Below are 17,074 nucleotides of genomic sequence, written 5' to 3'. Positions count from 1 at the left end.
ATCAGCTGACGTGGCCTTAAGTACTAGTGAATGTTCAAATTACATGAGTCCAAAACTAGAGGGTTTGCCACGTGGATCTGAACAGGACAGGCTAAGGAGAAGTGGAGAAATTAGGGGTCATACGTGAAGCTGATGCATAGCTGCTTCCTATGTATCTTTGGAAAATGTAGGAGGGATGAAATATTTTTCTATGTGAAAATGAATGACACTGGGGTAGTTAGGCAGAGTAATACTTAAAATATGATCTTTGCCATCTCCATGCAAAAATGAGTGCCAATAAGAGATGTGTGATCACAGTACTATGGAGATACATTATTGTAGGAAGAGAGCTACAGGTGCTTCATCAAAGAGGAAGAAACACATCAAGAGGCAGACACAAGATCTGTAAACTACATTTATTGAGTACTTACTGGGCAGTGGGCACAACAGATACAAAAGAGTTATTAGGATGGGGACAGGTAAGAACTTAAAAAATTAAATATACATCTTAATTTACCACTAATTCTACCAGGAAAGTACAAAATTTTTACAACTTACACTTTATAATGAAATTGTGATGCTTGTCAAAAGGATAAGCTATACATACAAAGCGAAAAAATTTTTTAAATTGTGCTTAACATCATTAGAATTACCCTAAAATGGGTTGATAAAATGCCTATTCAGCATTCATTCTCATTACACACATATATTTCACTTCCTTAAACACTGCTTGAAAAGTACAAATACTCTGACTTAATTGCTGAGAAATCTGTGGTCAACAACTACATGTGCCGTTTCTCTAAGAAACATCATGGCATGTGCGGTCCATTTCTCCTTTAAAGTCCATCTTATTTTCAGCTTAGCTTACTATCAAGTTCTCTTAGAACTGTTTATATCTCTTTTGTCTGATCATCTTCTTCAAGTTTCCTGATTTCATTTTTTAAACAATTTATAGTTTCACGACTTGCCTTTAATCTCTCCTTAAGCTCTGCGATTTCAAAGCTTGTTTTTTTTTTTGCAGCTTCTAATTTTTCTCTGGTTTTCACTTCAAGTTCTGCAACTAAGGAAAACATTTTTATCGAACTATTTCATTTTTCTCAGATGTCTAAGGTATGTTATAGAGTAATAAATATGGCATTTCCTTAGGTCAGTTTCCATGATAAAAAATATAAACAACTTAAGATATATTACATTAAACATAAGGAGGTGGGTAGAAAGTGTGAACTCTCATGAGAGAAGCTAAGACATTTTCTACAACTAAGAATGAAATTTGGCCACTCACAGTTTAAAATTTACAATTAAGATGTTAAGACATAATGTCCTTGTTTTCCTTTCCATACACAAATTTGGAAATAAGGGGGCATACAATCCAAGAGACATCCAACTAATAAGAAGAGCTAACTAAATACAGTGTTCTGAGGGCACCTGGGTGGCTTAGTCGGTTAAGTGCCTGGCTCCTGATTTCTGCTCAGGTCATGATCTCACAGTCCTGAGATGGAGTCCTACATAGGGCCCTAAGCTCAACGTGGAGGCTGCTTAAGATTCTCCCTCTCCCTCCGCCTCTCCCCAACTTGTGCACATGATCTCTCTCTCAAAAAATAAAAATAAATGTTAAAAAATTAAAAGCAAATAAAGAGGGGTGCCTAGGTGGATCAGTCCACTAAGTTTCCAATTCTTGGTTTCATCTCAGGACATGATCTCATGGTTCCTGAGACTGAGTTCTGTGTTGGGCTCTGTGCTGGCAGTGTGGAGTCTGCTTGGGAGTTTCTCTCTGCCCCTGCACCCCCTCTTGCGTGCGATCTCTCTCTCAAAATAAACATTTAAGAATAAATAAACAGGGGCACCTGGGTGGCTCAGTCAGTTAAGCGTCCTACTGTGGCTCAGATCATGATCTCCTGGTTTGTGAGTTTGAGCCTCACATCGGGTTCTTTGCTGTCAGCACAGAGACTGCTTCGGATCCTCTGTCCCCCTCACTCTCTGTCCTTCCCTCACTGGTTCTCTCTCTCTCAAAATAAATAAACTTAAAAAAAAAAAAAACCACATACATACAGTGTTCTTAATGTACAGGTGAAACATATAAACAAAATCACACTGGTAAAACAAACCTTTATTTTTTTTCTCAAAAAAGACAGCAATAATTCTTAGGTCTAAATTCCAGCTGTACCACTGATTAGCTGTGCCACTCTTAAGTTATTTATTTTTTTCATGCTCTTTTCCTCACTATATTATGATGTATATTATAATAAGACTATAACAAATACCTCATATTATTAAAAAATATTTTAAGTGTAGTTTTTAAAAAGTTTATTTACTTATTTATTTAGAAAGTGTGTACTCGCATGCCAGTGGGGGAGGGCAGACAGACAGGGAGAGAGAGAATCCCAAGCAGGCTCTGTGCTGATAGCCCAGAGCCTGACACAGGGCTCAATCTCATGAACTACTTGCCAGATCATGACCAGGGCCCAAAATCGAAGAGTCAGACACTTAACTGACTGAGCCATCCAGACACCCTTAACTTCTAGTTTTAATTGTTTCATTTATTTTGCGACCTATTTCTTTCTCCCAAACTAGCCTTTGTGGTTTTACAGAAATTCTGGTAGATAATGTGCTCTTAGTTGAGCTTTTCTATTTTCTTGGTGCTTGTGGAATGACTCCTACTGGTATTAATGACCAGCTAGTCAAAGAGGACCTAGCATCTTATGAAGTAGGGTAAGCAGAGCTGTGAACTTCCATTTTTAGTTGATATGTAAACTTTATTCAAACATTTTAAATGAATTAATGTATACAAAGTATCTGGAATACTGCCAGGTACATAAAAAGCCATCCTAACTACCAATATGACAAAGAAACACTAAATGATATCTAAAACATTCTAGCTGACTACATAACAAATTACTAAAGAAAATATCATTACTGTAAAATAGAATACAACTATTTATTATTTTTAATGTTTATTTAATTTTGAAAGAGAGAGAGAGACAGAGCACGAGTGGGAGAGGGGCAGAGAGGGAGACACAGAATCCGAAGCAGGCTCCAGGCTCTGAGCTGTCAGCAGAGCCCAGTATGTGGCTCGAACCCATGAAGAGACCATGACCTGAGCTGAAGTCAGCCGCTTAACTGACAGAGTCACCCAGGTGAATACATCCATTTAAATATTCCATTTGGATAGTGTAGTATTATGTTTTACAAAGAAAAATGCCTACTTTCATCCAACATTTCCATCTTGTGGGCATTTCAGGTAATTGCTGCTGATGGCTATTAAAGCGTAGCTGTACTTTTGATAAGATATCACTGACTGGAAGCAGCACGGTTTGGAAAACCAGGGCAAAAAAGCCCTGTGAAATCAGAAAGACTTCGGTTCGAATATAACCTTGGCCCCTTATTGGTTAAATGCTGATATCACGTAAGTCTCCCTCAATCTGTTTTCTATTTGGTACAGTTAAAACTGTTATTTCTCAGAGGATTTCTGAAAATTAAGTAATAAATGTAAATCACCTAGCACATTAAAAGCATGCAGTAATATTTCTTTATTTTACTCCTGGCTGGGGACTTTCTTTTTGTGATACATTTTGTAATACACATAAAACTTTATATTGGCAAAACAATCCTTACTTTCTTTGTGATTTCTTTCATTGCTTTTATTTTTAAAATTGATTTTGAAAATAGTAGTACCTACACATGACACAAAATAAAAAGGCTGAAAAATGTAGATGATGAAAAAAGGTCTCCTTTCACTCCCTCCCACACCAATCCCACACTGATTATTCCCAGAGATAGTCAGTTGTAGGTTTCTTTGGTATATTTCCAGAAATAATTTGTTCATAGACAAGCACACACCTAAGTGATTTCTTCTCCTCACTCCCAAACAAGTAGTATCAGACTATATATGTACTGCTCTGCACCTTGCTGTTTCACTTAATATTACATCTGAAAGCCTATTCTATATCTTAGAGCTGTCTTATTCTCTTAAAGGCTGTAGACGACCTCACTAAACGGACATACATAATTTATCTGTCCCCTTTGATATGCAGGGTATTTCCATTTTTTCTTTTACAATGGTAAAATGTATGCTGTGCATAATCATTTCAGTATACTTGTGATATAACCAGTACACCTGCAGGATAAATTCCTGTTAAGTATCATTGTTGGGGCAAAGGATGCACGTACTTGTAACTTTGAAGGAATGCCAAGTGACTCTTTTCTATTAATTTATGGGGTGCCTGGGTGGCTCAGTTGAGAGTCCGACTTTGGCTCAAGTCATGATCTCACAGTTCTTGAGTTCGAGCCTTGCATCAGACTCTGTGCTGACAGCCTGGAGCCTGCTTCAGATTCTGTGTCTCTCTCTCTGTCCCTCCCCCACTCACACTCTGTCTCAAAACCAAATAAACATTAAAAAAAAAAAAAAAAAAAAGGTTCTATCAATTTACAATCCCACTAGCATTGTATGTCTGTTTCCCTACTGTTTCAGCTTTTTGGTCTCAGTTACTCTGAAAGGTTAAAAATGGTATTTCAGAGTAATTTTAATTTGTATTTCTCTTTTACCACTAAGGCTGACCACTAATCTCCCTCTTCCTTTTTATGAATTATGTTTTACCTTTGCTAATTTTTCTATCACATTACTGGCCTTTTTAAAAAATTGAGGTATAACTGACATGTTAGCATCAGGTGTAGAACATAATGATTTCACATTTGTATATGCTGCAAAATGATCATCACAGTAAATCTGGTTAACATCTGTCACCATAGTTACAAAAATTTTCTTTCCTATGATAACTTCTAAGATCTCTTAGCAACTTTCAAATATGCAATACAATATTGCTAACTACAGTTTCCGTGCTGTACATTACATCCCCATGACTTTATTTTGTAACTGGAAGTTTGTGCCTTTTCACCCATGCAGCCATTTCACCAACCTCCCACTCTTGACTCCAACAACCACCAATTCATTCTCCGCATCTATGAGCTTAGTTTTTGTTTTTTAATTCCATATATGAGATCATTTGGCATTTGTCTTTCTCTAACTTATTTCACTTAGCATAATGTCCTCAAGGTCCTTCCATGTTGTCACAAAAATGGCAAGATTTCCTTTTTTTTTTTTTTACGGTTGAATAATATTCCACTGTATATATATTCCGCTGTGTATACCTTTGCTTTATCTACTCATTCATCAATAGACACTTCGGTTGTTTATCGTAAACAATATCTTGGCTACTGTAAATAATGCTGCAAAGAACATAGGGCTGTTTCTGTTTTTGTCATATAAATATCCAGACATGGAATTGTTGGATCATATAATAGCTCTATTTTTAATTTTTTGATGAATTTCCATACTGTTTTCTGGAGTGGCTGCACCAATTTACATTCCCATCAACAGTGTATCGGGGTTCCCTTTTCTCCACGTCCTCACCAACACTTGTTATTTCTTGTCTTTTTGATTCTAGCCATTCTAGCAGATGTGAGGTGGTATCTTATCGTAATTTTAAGTTGCATTTCCCTGATGAGTGATATTGAGCACCTTTTCATGTGCCTGTTGGACATTTGTATGTCTTCTTTGGAAAACTATTCAGATCTTCTGCTCGTTTTTAAATTGGATTGTTTGCTTTTTTTTTTGCTATCAAGTTGCAGGAGTTCTTTATGTTTTTGGATATGAACCCCTTATCAGATACATCATTTGTAAATACCTTCTCCCGTTCATTATGTTGCCTTTTCATTTTGTTAATGCTTCCCTTTGCTGTGCAGAAGCTTTTTAGTTATTGGCCTTTCTTACTGATGTGCAGGAGTTTGTTATACTTTAAAGAAACTAGTCATTTGTGATATGAATACAGTATTTTTCATGGCTTGTCTGTCTTTAGAGTGTTTTACTATGCAAAAATTTTTCTCTCCTTGCTCCCTCTCTCTCCACATCAATTATAAAATGTATACTGAGTGAAAGGCACTTTGTTAGATGCTGAGGTAGAGGAAGAAAATAGACCAGAAAGAAAAATGAATTACAGTGTCATAGGGAGCTATGAGAGCAGACTGGATTCATACCAACATGAAAGTGTGTGTGTGTGTGTGTGTGTGTGTGTATCAAGGAAGGCTTCTTGGCAGCAGTAAAATCTGAAAATCTGAACTGAGTTTTAAAGAATGAGAAAGGAATCAGATGGAAGAAGCGGACACTGCAGGCCCTGGAAACAGCACATACAGATTTGGCAAGCAATAAGAAGTCCTGTACAAACGGCAACAGATAGTTTTAAATGTAGTCAGGAAGACCTGATCCGACTCCTTTGTCAAAAGGACAGCATTCACTGTAATATAGATTCTTGTTGTTTGGCTTAGTCATTACACTTTATTTTTTGACAAATCGTAAGACTGCAAAGGGCATGATATATTTGGAAGAAGACCTGGGCTAATTAACAATGAGATCATAAAGGAAAAAATTCAAAAACTGCTTTTAGCTTGTTTCAGTTTTCTGCTTCCTATATATTAAATGATCATATAAAAAAATGTTTGTTTTGGGGCACCAGGGTGGCTCAGTCAGTTAAACGTCCGACTCTTGGTTTCAGCTCAGGTCATGATCTCACAGTTTATGAATTCGAGCCCCACATTGGGCTCTGTGCTGACAGAATGCTGCTTGGCATTCTCTCTCTCTCTCTCTCTCTCTCTCTCTCTCTGTCCCTCCTCTGCTCGTGCACTCTCTCTCAAAACAAAGAAAACAATTTTTAAAAACTTATTTTAAATTTCCAAATTAAGCCTCAATTTGGAGGAAATCAATCCAAAGAGGAATTATTTTTGCCAAGTCATATAACTTACTAGTTAGTAGAAGCACAAACTATGAGGCTTTTACACAGAGACAGAACAGTTTATCAACAGAAAAGAAAGACAGCATGGATGCGGGTTAAATCCTGGCTTCGCTGGGTGATTTGGGACAAGTCATCAAGTCTCTCTATGATCTAGGCCCTTAACTCACAAAATGGGGCTAATAGTACCTTCCTCCTAGGGTTGTTAGAGGTATTCAAGAAGTTCAGAAATGTAAAGCACTTATCTAGTACACAGTAAGCTCTTATCACATGCGCACTATCGTTTTAATGATTCCTTATAGAAGTGATTAATAGCCAGATCACTGTACTTAAGCAATTTTCTATAAATTTATTGATGTAAATAGGTTCATAAACTTTTAATATGCAGGGCATCTGGGTGGCTCAGTAAGTTGAGGGTCCAACTTTGGCTCAGGTCATGATCTCACAGTTCGTGAGTTCGAACCTTGCATCGGGGTCTGTGCTGACAGCTCAGAGCCTGGAGCCTGCTTCAGATTCTGTGTCCCCCCTTCTCTCTGTCCCTTCCCCACTCACGCTCTCTCTCTGCCTCTCAAAAATAAAGAAATGTGATAAAAAGAAAATTATAAACTTTTAATATGCTACATAACATGCAACCTCTACTCTGAGTATTACTCTATCTAAATATATTGCTAAGTTTTTTGAGCCTAAGTTGTGAAGACTGCCTAGGATGAAGTTCAGGCTCCACCACTAACTAGCCGTGTAAACTTGAGCAAGTTTCTTAAACTCCCTGTGCCTCCCTCTTCCAAGTGGATAACCTAAAAAGTTATTGTAGATTTAAATGAGTTTATACATTTACAGATTTAGATGAGTAAAAACAGTAAGCATTTAATAGCTCTGATTATTTTATTATAACCAAATATTGGGTGTCATGCCCTCAAATTGGTAAAAGTGTACATATCTTTTTTATGTCTTTAAGATTCCAAAATTGCTTTCCTAAAAAGGCTAAACAATTCATGAGAATACAAGGTTCACCAAATCCTTAACATGTACTACTATTAAAGATTCCTTTTGCTAATGTGATACAAATATGGCAACCCACTAATGTTTGGCTTGCATTTTAAAAATTACTAGCAGGGCCAATATTTTCCCACTCTATTCTCTAGCCATCTCTTCTTTCATCTGTCTGCCCATGGCTTTTGTCTATTTGTCAATTGAAGTTCAAAAATTTTTTCTACGTTATCGAGTTCAGGGTTTTAAAACTATGAATCCCTTGCCATATTTTCCACAAATTTATTTTTTTTCGTCCTTCTGAAATGTAGAAGTTAAATATATTTTACAAAGCCAAGTCTGCCTTTCTTTTCATGTAATTTCTTCTAATGTGATTTCTTCTCATACCACAAATTTAGCAAGTCTTCCTTACCAGGACAGAAAGTCACTTCTCTAATTTTTTAAATGACAGGTTGCTTGACTTAAAAAAAAAAAAATTTACTACATTTAATTAAACTGGAATTTGTTTTGTAAATGCTACAAGCAACGATCTAAATTAAGTTTTCCTTCCAAAAGCTTAACAGTTGTGCCAATATCATTTATGGAATTAGATACTATTAAGAAAATAAACTGAATACAAAACATGTAATTTACTGATAAAAACTTCCCGAGGTTATACAACTCCATACCATAAGCTTTAACACATCAAAGTCCTTTTTATAAAACATGTTATCAGTACTACCTACTATACACACCTGAATTAATATTAGTTTGTTGAAAATACAAAAATGTGGGCACTTGGGTCATTATTTTTTTAGTTTATTTATTTATTTTGAGAGAGAGTGAGTTGGGGAGAGGCAGAGAGACAGGGAGGGAGAGACAGGGAGGGAGAGACAGAGGGAGAGAGAGAGAATCCCAAGAAGGCTCCATGCTGTCAGTGCAGAGCCCAATGTGGGGCTCGAACCCACGAAATGCGAGACCATGACCTAAGCCCAAATCAAGAGTCAGGCACTCAACTAACTGAGCCACCCAGGTGCCCCTGTGGGCATTTGAATTTTAAAAGAGAAGTTTACTCTTATGAATTGGGCACATTTCCATAGTATAGGAGAAAGATCTATAATGAAGAGGAAATGACCAATACAAAATAGCATATCAGTAGTGCTTTTTACCTTCTAAAAGTGATCATATACGTATGTTCTATGTTTATAACAAAGTAGTCCAGGTAAATGTTCTTGCAGATGTAAAAAATAAAGCATAAAATTTTTAAAATCAGTGTGATTTAAAATTTTAAGTGACTACCGAGTTGCAAAATTGTAATTAGTATTCAGCTCTTGTAACTCCTAGTCACAGGTTTCATGAAAATACAAACAAAACACCATTACAACCATTAGCAGTTAAACCGCAACCCCCTTCTCTCCTGCATTCTCATCCCCCACTCCCTCTTTTATTGCGTTCACCTCTTGTGGCCTACAATATACTGGCTTATTTCCCCCCTGATATTGCACCCCCTCCCCACCTCTTGACCCCATATCCTGCTTCTGCTACCACTTCCAAGGCTACTACTTCCCTTTATAGCCAAGCTCCAAGACAGTTGCCCCCAGCGCCTGTCTCCATCTCCATTTCTCTCATTCTCTTTTGATCCATTTCAGTTGATCTTCTGTCCTTACCATTTTCCTTCCATTGCTCCTCCTAAGGTCATCAAGAACTTCTACTAGCCCGTTTCTCGGCTCTTACCTTACTTGATCTATCAGCATTGGACCACTATCAGTATCGGTTCTAGCAGTATTGGACAGAGCTAATGACTATTTCCTGATACACTGTCTTCACCTGACTTTACATTATATGCACCTTGTTTTTCTCCATACTCACTGCTATTTCTTAATTTCATTTGCTGGTCATCTCCTTAATCTCTAAATGTTGGTGCCCATGGCTCAGTCCTTAGACCTCTTTTTTTTTATCTTCACTCACTCCTTTGATGATACTAGTTGGTCTTAAAATTTATAAATCCATCCATATACTAACTTCCAAATGTGTATCTTTAGCTTAGACCTCTCCTTAAATACTAGACTTGTGGGTGCAATTCCCTTACCAGCATTTCCACTTTGATGTCTTACAGGCATCCCACATTCAACATGTCCACAACAGCACTTCTAATCTTTCTGCCAAAGCCTGCCCCTCCCAGACTTCCCACCTCTATGAAAAGCAACGATGGTTTTTTTTGGCTCCTTGGGCCCAAAACCTTAAGAGGTATTCTGTCTGTCTACTTCTCTCGCATCTTATTCTTAAAACCATCAAAAAATCCTATTGTATCTATCTTCAAAATAAATCAAAACCTGACACCCTCTCAGCACTTCCACTGCTATTACTCTGGTACCACCTACCACTCTATCATATCTGGAATACTGGAACAGCCTCCTAACTATTCTCTCTGCCACTATACTTTTTGCTTTATGTGTGTTTTCAACACAGCAGCCAGGGTGATTGATCTTTTAAAATGTTTTATAATGTCACTTCTGTTAAAAAACCCACAAACAACTTCACATTTCCTTCTGTTTAATTAATACTGTAAAGTACTTGCAGCTACCCTCAAGTCCCTAAATGACTTGGTCCCTTATTAACTTTTCTGGTCTCACCTCCCCTTCTTGTCCCTTTATTCACTCTACTCCAGTCACACTGGCCTACTCAGATATGCGAGGCATGCTCTTACCTTAGGGTTTTTGCCCTTCTTGCTCCCCTGACACTTAACATTCTTCCCTCAGATAAGAATGGTTCACTTCTGGGACACCTGGGTGGCTCAGTCAGTTAAGTGTCCAACTTCGGCTCAGGTCATGACCTCATGGTTCGTGGGTTGAAGCCCTGTGTAAGGCTCTGTGCTAACCTCTCCGAGCCTGGAGCCTGCTTCGGATTCTGTGTCTCCCTCTCTCTCTCTGCCCCTCCCCTGCTTGCTCTCTGTCTCTCTCTCAGAAGAAAAAAAAAAAAAAAAAAATCATTAAAAAAAAAAAAAGAATGGTTCACTTCCTTACTTCTTTAGGTATCTGTTCAAATGCCACAAATTCAGGGAGCATTCTCTGACCTGATATTTAAAACTTCAACTATCTCCTCCTACCAAAGGTGTTCCCTCCTCTACTTTATTTTTTATCCATATCACCTAACCACTATCTTACACTTTATTGTTCTATTTATTTAATATCTGCCTTTCTTTTACTAGAATGTAAGCTTCATGAGAGCAAAGATTTTGTCTGGTTTGGATACTGCTCTATCTTCAGAACCGAAGACAATGCCTGGCATATAACTGGGGCTCAATATATACTAGAAGCAAATGAATGGAAGATCAAAGGAACAACTGAATGAATGGTGACATAAATGTTAACATAAGGATGGCAAACAGGTTTCACGTTGAGTGCCAAGTGCAAATGCTTGGCAGTAGCTGCACTAAGCGATGTGTAAGGGATTCTAAGGCCATGTTAGCTTAGAGGGAAAATACAACATGACTGATTATCAGTATGTCATTCTAGTACCTACCACCCCAGCATTAATTCAGATTAATAGGGCTTGATCTCACAAACCATGAGACCATGACCTGAGCCAAAATCAAGATTTGGAGACTCAACCAACTGAGCTACCCAGGCACGCCATAGCATACTTTACTTTATTACATGGAATAAAATACATATAAATATACAAAATATGTGTGGACTGTTTACCAATAAAGCTTCCTGTCAACAGCAGGCTATTGGTAGTTAAGTGTTTGGTAAGTGAAAAGTTGTACACAGATTTCTGACCGTTGGGAGGTGGGGATGGGGAGGGTGGATGGCAACCCTAACCCCCGCGTTGTTCAAGAGTCAACTCTAATTGTGTTCTGCAAGGTTCTTCACACAGATTTTATTAGCAAAGACTAATAAACAGGAAATGACTGAGTAACAGATTAAGCAAAATTAGTGAAAAGCTATGCTTAAAAGTAATTAGAGAATAAAAGACAGTATTTCAAAGAATGTGAGAGGCTGTTTTTTACCTTTCTGAAAGTAAGCCTACTTTGGAAACAATTTTTTGTTTTGTTTTGTTTTTTGAGAAAGAGAGAGAGTGCACAAGCAGGAGAGGGGGCAGAGGGAGAGACAGGGATAACCTCAAGCAGGCTCCATAATCAGTGTGGAGCCCGATGCAGGGTTCTATCCCACAACCCAGGAATCACGACCTGAGCTGAAATCAAGAGTCGAATGCTCAACCAACTGAGCTACCCAGGCACCCTTACTCTGAGAACAATTTAAAACATCCTTCTTAGATAGATGTTCTATAGTAATACATTTTTTTTAACTCCTAAAAATTTTACCTTTATATATCTTTATTACCTTTATATATATAGAAAAAAATTTAATACTTACTAATCATAATCTTTTTACCATTATAGAATACATTATTTTTCAGAATAATTATGAACTCATGGCACTTACATTCTGTTTCATGCTTATAGGCTCCTAATGTTAGCTGGCGAGATGTTGTTAATAATTGTTGCATCATTGCTGTTGGGTCTTGAAATATCTAATGGGATAGAATGAAAAAAGACCAATAACTTCAAAGTTCTACAACTTAAAATGCTTTTAAAATTCTCATTATAAAATCCTCTTACCATTTCATCATAGAACTCTGAAACCACTGTCTTTTTTCCCAGCATTGCATTGGTGTCTGACTGAAACAGCTTTAATAAATGATAGAGGGTCACCTGTGAAATAAAAATAGATGTCACACCTGTGCAATGATTTTCACCATCGTGAGACACCATGATTTCTGTAACTGAATTAGAGACTGGGATTAGCTAACATGTCAAATTCAGGATCGTATCTCAATTACAACTTACTGTGTGGCAAATCACTCAAACTCTGTATCTTATTTTCCTATTAGGTATCATTATCCATCCACATCGACTAAACATGAATGCTTTGAAGAGGGTAAGTATGGATGTTACAAAGCGTCTCTACAAAATGACTACATAGAAAAACAATATAAAATACAGCTATAGAAATTAAACTGGAAAATCATTAAGATATGAATTCTTTTATTTACACAGGTAAAACTAGATCAATTTTGACAGCTATTCTGTGAAGATTAAAGTCTACAAATTTACAGGGGGAGGGAAGATTTTATACTTTCAAAATAAATAACCAATACTAAAATGCTCAGTGAATGCAAAATATTTCTTCGGTGATCTATTATTACATAAATAACATAATAAATAAAAGTCAATGATAATTTACTTCTGTAGGAGCAACAGGTCTTCAAAATACCTAAGAACAGGTATAATAGGACAACAAAGGAAAAGCTTTGCAGCATAATGTTTGATTACTTGAACAAAATAAAACCTAGGTAGCAAAACAGCAGAATTGATGTTACAGAAACCAATTCAGAGGCCTCAAAGAATTTTCTAAAAGGTTAGCTAAAATCATTATAAGGAACATGTATGATATACCATACTTAATTTTTTTTTTTTTTCCATTTGAGAGAAGAGAGCGTGACAGCAGGGGAGAGGAGCAGAAGTGAGGAGGGAGAGATAAAATCTCAAGCAGACTCCACACTCAGTGTGGAGTCCAATGCGAGGCTCAGTCCCACGACCCTGGGACAAAATCAAGAGTCAAATTCAACTGACTAAGCCAGCCAGGGGCCCCTATACACCATATTTAAAGCAGATAATTTAACAATTTCTGGAGTAGACAGAAGGGAGAGGAGACTACGTGAGTGGATTAATCAGAACAGAAAAACTCACAACATGAAAACTTAAGGCAGAAAACAGCAGCAGAGGTCAGAGCCAGCACTCCCAGTGGAACCCCAGGGAGGCTCCAAGCCCAAAGTCGGCAGCTATAGAAATCAAGAATGCTGTGTGGTGGCAAGGCCTGTTACCCTTCCCTTCTCCCATCACTCAGAGACAAGAGAGCATATCCTCCTGTGAAACTTACAATTTTTCACCCAAACAATCAAATATGAAGCAAAAATAAAGATATTTTCAGGCAACAATGGTTCAAAGGTTCATTACTCAGGCATCCTTTCTGAAATAATTCCTCCAGCAAAACAAAAAAAGAAGCCTGGAATGATGAAGAAAAAGAACCATCTGTCATCACATGAGGAGGTGACAGTATTACCTAAAATTGAAAAATCAGGAGCACCTGGGTGGCTCAGTCAGTTAAGTGTCCAACTCTTGATTCAGCTCAGGTGGTGATCTCCCAGTTTGTGAGATCGAGCCCTGCATCAGGCTCCGCTGACAACATGGGGCCTACTTGGGATTCTCTCTCCCTCTCTCTGCCCTTCCCCCACTCACCTGCACATGCTCTCTCTCAAAATAAATAAAACAAAAAAATAAAATTGAAAAATCAAACAGATTGAAATATAGCAGATGCATGGAGTAATTTCTAGAGAACTGAAAAGAATCACTGTGGTTCTTCTTGGGAAGGGGCCAGAGAAGGGAGAAAGAAAATGTTATGAGTTAAATTGTGATCCTGCCAAAAGATATGCTGAAGTCCTAACCCTTAGTACTAGTAAATGTGACCTTACTTGGAAATAGGGTCTTTGCAGGTGTAATCAAGTTAAGATAGAGTGGTTAGGCTCTAATCCAGTATGACTGGTGTCCTCATAAGAAGAGAAGACACACAGAGACAACGAGAGATAGGGGCCAGGTGACAATGGAGGCACAGATTAGAGTTATACTGCCAAAACCAAGAAACACCTGGGGCTACCTGGACCTAGAAGAGGTAAGAAAGGATCCTCCTTCTCTTGAGGTTTTGGAGAGAGCATGGCCAACACCTTGATTTTGGACTTCTAGCCTCCAGAACCGTGAGAATAAACATCTGCTGTTTTCGGCCACTCAGTTTGTGGTCCTTAAATTTTTTTTTTAATGTTTTATTTTTGAGACAGAGACAGAGCATGAGTAGGGGAGGCAGAGAGAGAGGGAGACACAGAATCCGAAGCAGCCTCCAGGCTCCGAGCTGTCAGCACGGGGACCGATGCAGGGCTCAAGCTCACAAACCGTGAGATCATGACCTGAGCCAAAGTCGGATGCCCAACTGACTGAGCCACCCAGGCGCCCCAGTTTGTGGTCCTTTATTATGGCAACCCTAAGAAACTGATACAGGAGATTTGTATTTTTTTAGAGTATTTTTTAAAACCGTGTGCACGTTTTACTCTTATAATTTAAGAGAAATTTAAAAGTGCATCATAAAACTGTCCTTCCTTAAATTTATTATTCAGATTCCCAAAAGCATTCATGCAGATATAGGCAACGAAAAACATCAAGATAGATGTCTCTAATTTTGAAGGATGTTTGAAGATTCTTAGAGCAATGGAAATGCCTATACTAGCTATGAAGATAATTCTAGGAATAAAAACCCAATTTTAGCTTTCTTTTAGGAATAACCATTCCTTTTATAATGGCTTAATCTATTAATAGGTTATTGGGTAACAGGAATTAGTCACAAGTTACTTAGGTCTTTCTTCTATATTTTAAATAAACCTTCATGACTTATTTTAAAGAGCCAACAATTAAAAAAGTATAAAGGCTTCATTGTACTAAAAGAAAATGATGGGCACCTAGTTGGCTCAGTCGGTTAAGCATCCGACTTCAGCTTGGGTGGTGATCTCACAGTTTGTGAGTTCGAGACCCACGTTGGGCTCTGTGCTGACAGCTCAGAGCCTGGAGCCTGCTTCAGATTCTGTGTCTTCCTCTTTCTCTGTCCTTCCCCCACTCATGCTCGGTCTCTCTCAAAAATAAATAAACATTAAAAAAAAAAAAAAAAAGACGACAATAGTTTTTGGGTAATAAAATTCAGGTCTATGTAGATCTATATGGAAATTTATTCAATAAGTTCATCACTGCAGAAGTGTCATAACCACTCTTTCCAAGACTGGACTTTGAATGTTGTCTCATACTGAAGTTATATGATACCATGATTTCTTTCAGAGATGTATTTTCCAGTTGAGAGTGGTGGGTGAGACAGTTGAAGAACAGACAAGGCAGCACATTCTCAAAGTAAAAATGAATTCAAAGCAATCTTACAAAGTTAAAAAGTTTCTGCTATAGTAGCATTACTGATTTATTCTCCTCTCTCAATATCTGCTACATTTCTGTGCTCTATTCTCCCTAATAGACTATTTTCATTAAGGACAAGAACAGTATCTCATCTTTGTATCCGACCCCTAGAACAGTATCTTGACAAATAATGGATATTTAATAATTTCTTGCCAAGAAGAATATAATGTCTTTTGAAAGTATTCTATTCTAAGAAGGACAAAAGAATGATAGGAGATCTGGAAACCTTATCACATGGAAAGTATTTAAATAAGCTATAGATGTTATTCAGGAGAAAAGAAAACAAATGTATGAACAGTTATCAGTAAAAAGTTCAAGGAAGCTTACCATAAACTAGAGCTTTCTTACATTTAGAACTACCTAGATCTGAATAGGATGTTTCACTTAATGACAAAAGTCAAGAGTCTGTCTACTGGAGACAACAAGCCCAAACAAGACTCTCATTTGAAAGACTGCCTAAAGAAATTCCTACGCAGGAAGAGTATGGCCTATATTATGGGTCCTAAATCTTACTGTGCACCAAGATCACCTGGGTACTGGCCCCCTCTCCAAACCTACTAAATCAGACTTTCCAGGGGATGGGGCCTAGGAGTCCAAATTTTTAACAAACAACTCCAGTATCTCTGGTGCAGTCCATTAGGAACTAGTTCTCTGAACTACAGGCCCAGGTCATAGCTCCTTTAGAAGCACATACACTTCTAAAAATGTAATCTGATAATTAAAGTGTAAATGTTTGGTGCTAAAGGAATGCACTGAATCTAACAAGATGAAAATTAACGGTGATGACCTGAAACTAGAGTTAAGCACCAGTCATGCATATGTGGAATGAGGGAGCCGTAACTGAGTTGTGACCCTATAGGTTTACAAACAAAACAAGCTGAGTGGACTTAGTCAAAAAAACAAAAAACAAAAAACAAAAAGGGGTCACGGAAAGAATGTGAGGTTTGAGTGCATATAACTTGGGTTCAAAAACTAGCTCTGCCACAGTAACTGTGCTTTTGAGCAATATGGCTTGATCTCTGAATCTCAGTATCCTCATCTCTAAAATGACGGTATCACCAACCTCACAAAATTGCTGAGGAATCAAAGTGAAAGCTTTGAGGGACATTTTACATTATCAAGCAACAATGTGATAAAAAGAGATCAAAAGATGAAAAAGTCAGTGGTTATAAATAAAAATTCATGAATAAAATATAAAGTAAAGCTGCTAGTATGGACAGCAACTTGAAAAAACAAAAAGACTATTGCTAGGGCTTTTAACTATAAAAAGTGGGTATTCTCA

At 37.5% G+C, this 17,074-nt stretch overlaps 1 protein-coding gene across 3 annotated transcripts in view; it reads right to left on the bottom strand.

Moving 5' to 3' along the window:
- YEATS4 (YEATS domain containing 4) overlaps positions 1-17,074 on the bottom strand; it is a 64,918-nt gene that overhangs the window by 43,013 nt on the left and 4,831 nt on the right. For 2 of the 3 annotated variants that reach the window (XM_045464827.1, XM_045464828.1), the window contains exons 5-6: positions 12,349-12,441; positions 12,173-12,260 (exon numbers count right to left, since the gene is read on the bottom strand). In XM_045464827.1, the coding sequence (XP_045320783.1) occupies positions 12,173-12,260; positions 12,349-12,441 (181 nt within the window). Of the gene's footprint in view, positions 1-376; positions 1,040-12,172; positions 12,261-12,348; positions 12,442-17,074 lie in introns of those variants that run through there. The other variant, XM_045464826.1, reaches the window with a different exon arrangement.

This window comes from Leopardus geoffroyi, chromosome B4 (genome assembly GCF_018350155.1).
Source record: "Leopardus geoffroyi isolate Oge1 chromosome B4, O.geoffroyi_Oge1_pat1.0, whole genome shotgun sequence".
Classification (NCBI taxonomy): Eukaryota; Metazoa; Chordata; class Mammalia; order Carnivora; family Felidae; genus Leopardus; species Leopardus geoffroyi.
Note: the sequence above shows the minus strand (reverse complement) of the source record. Positions and strands in the feature narration are given on the sequence as shown.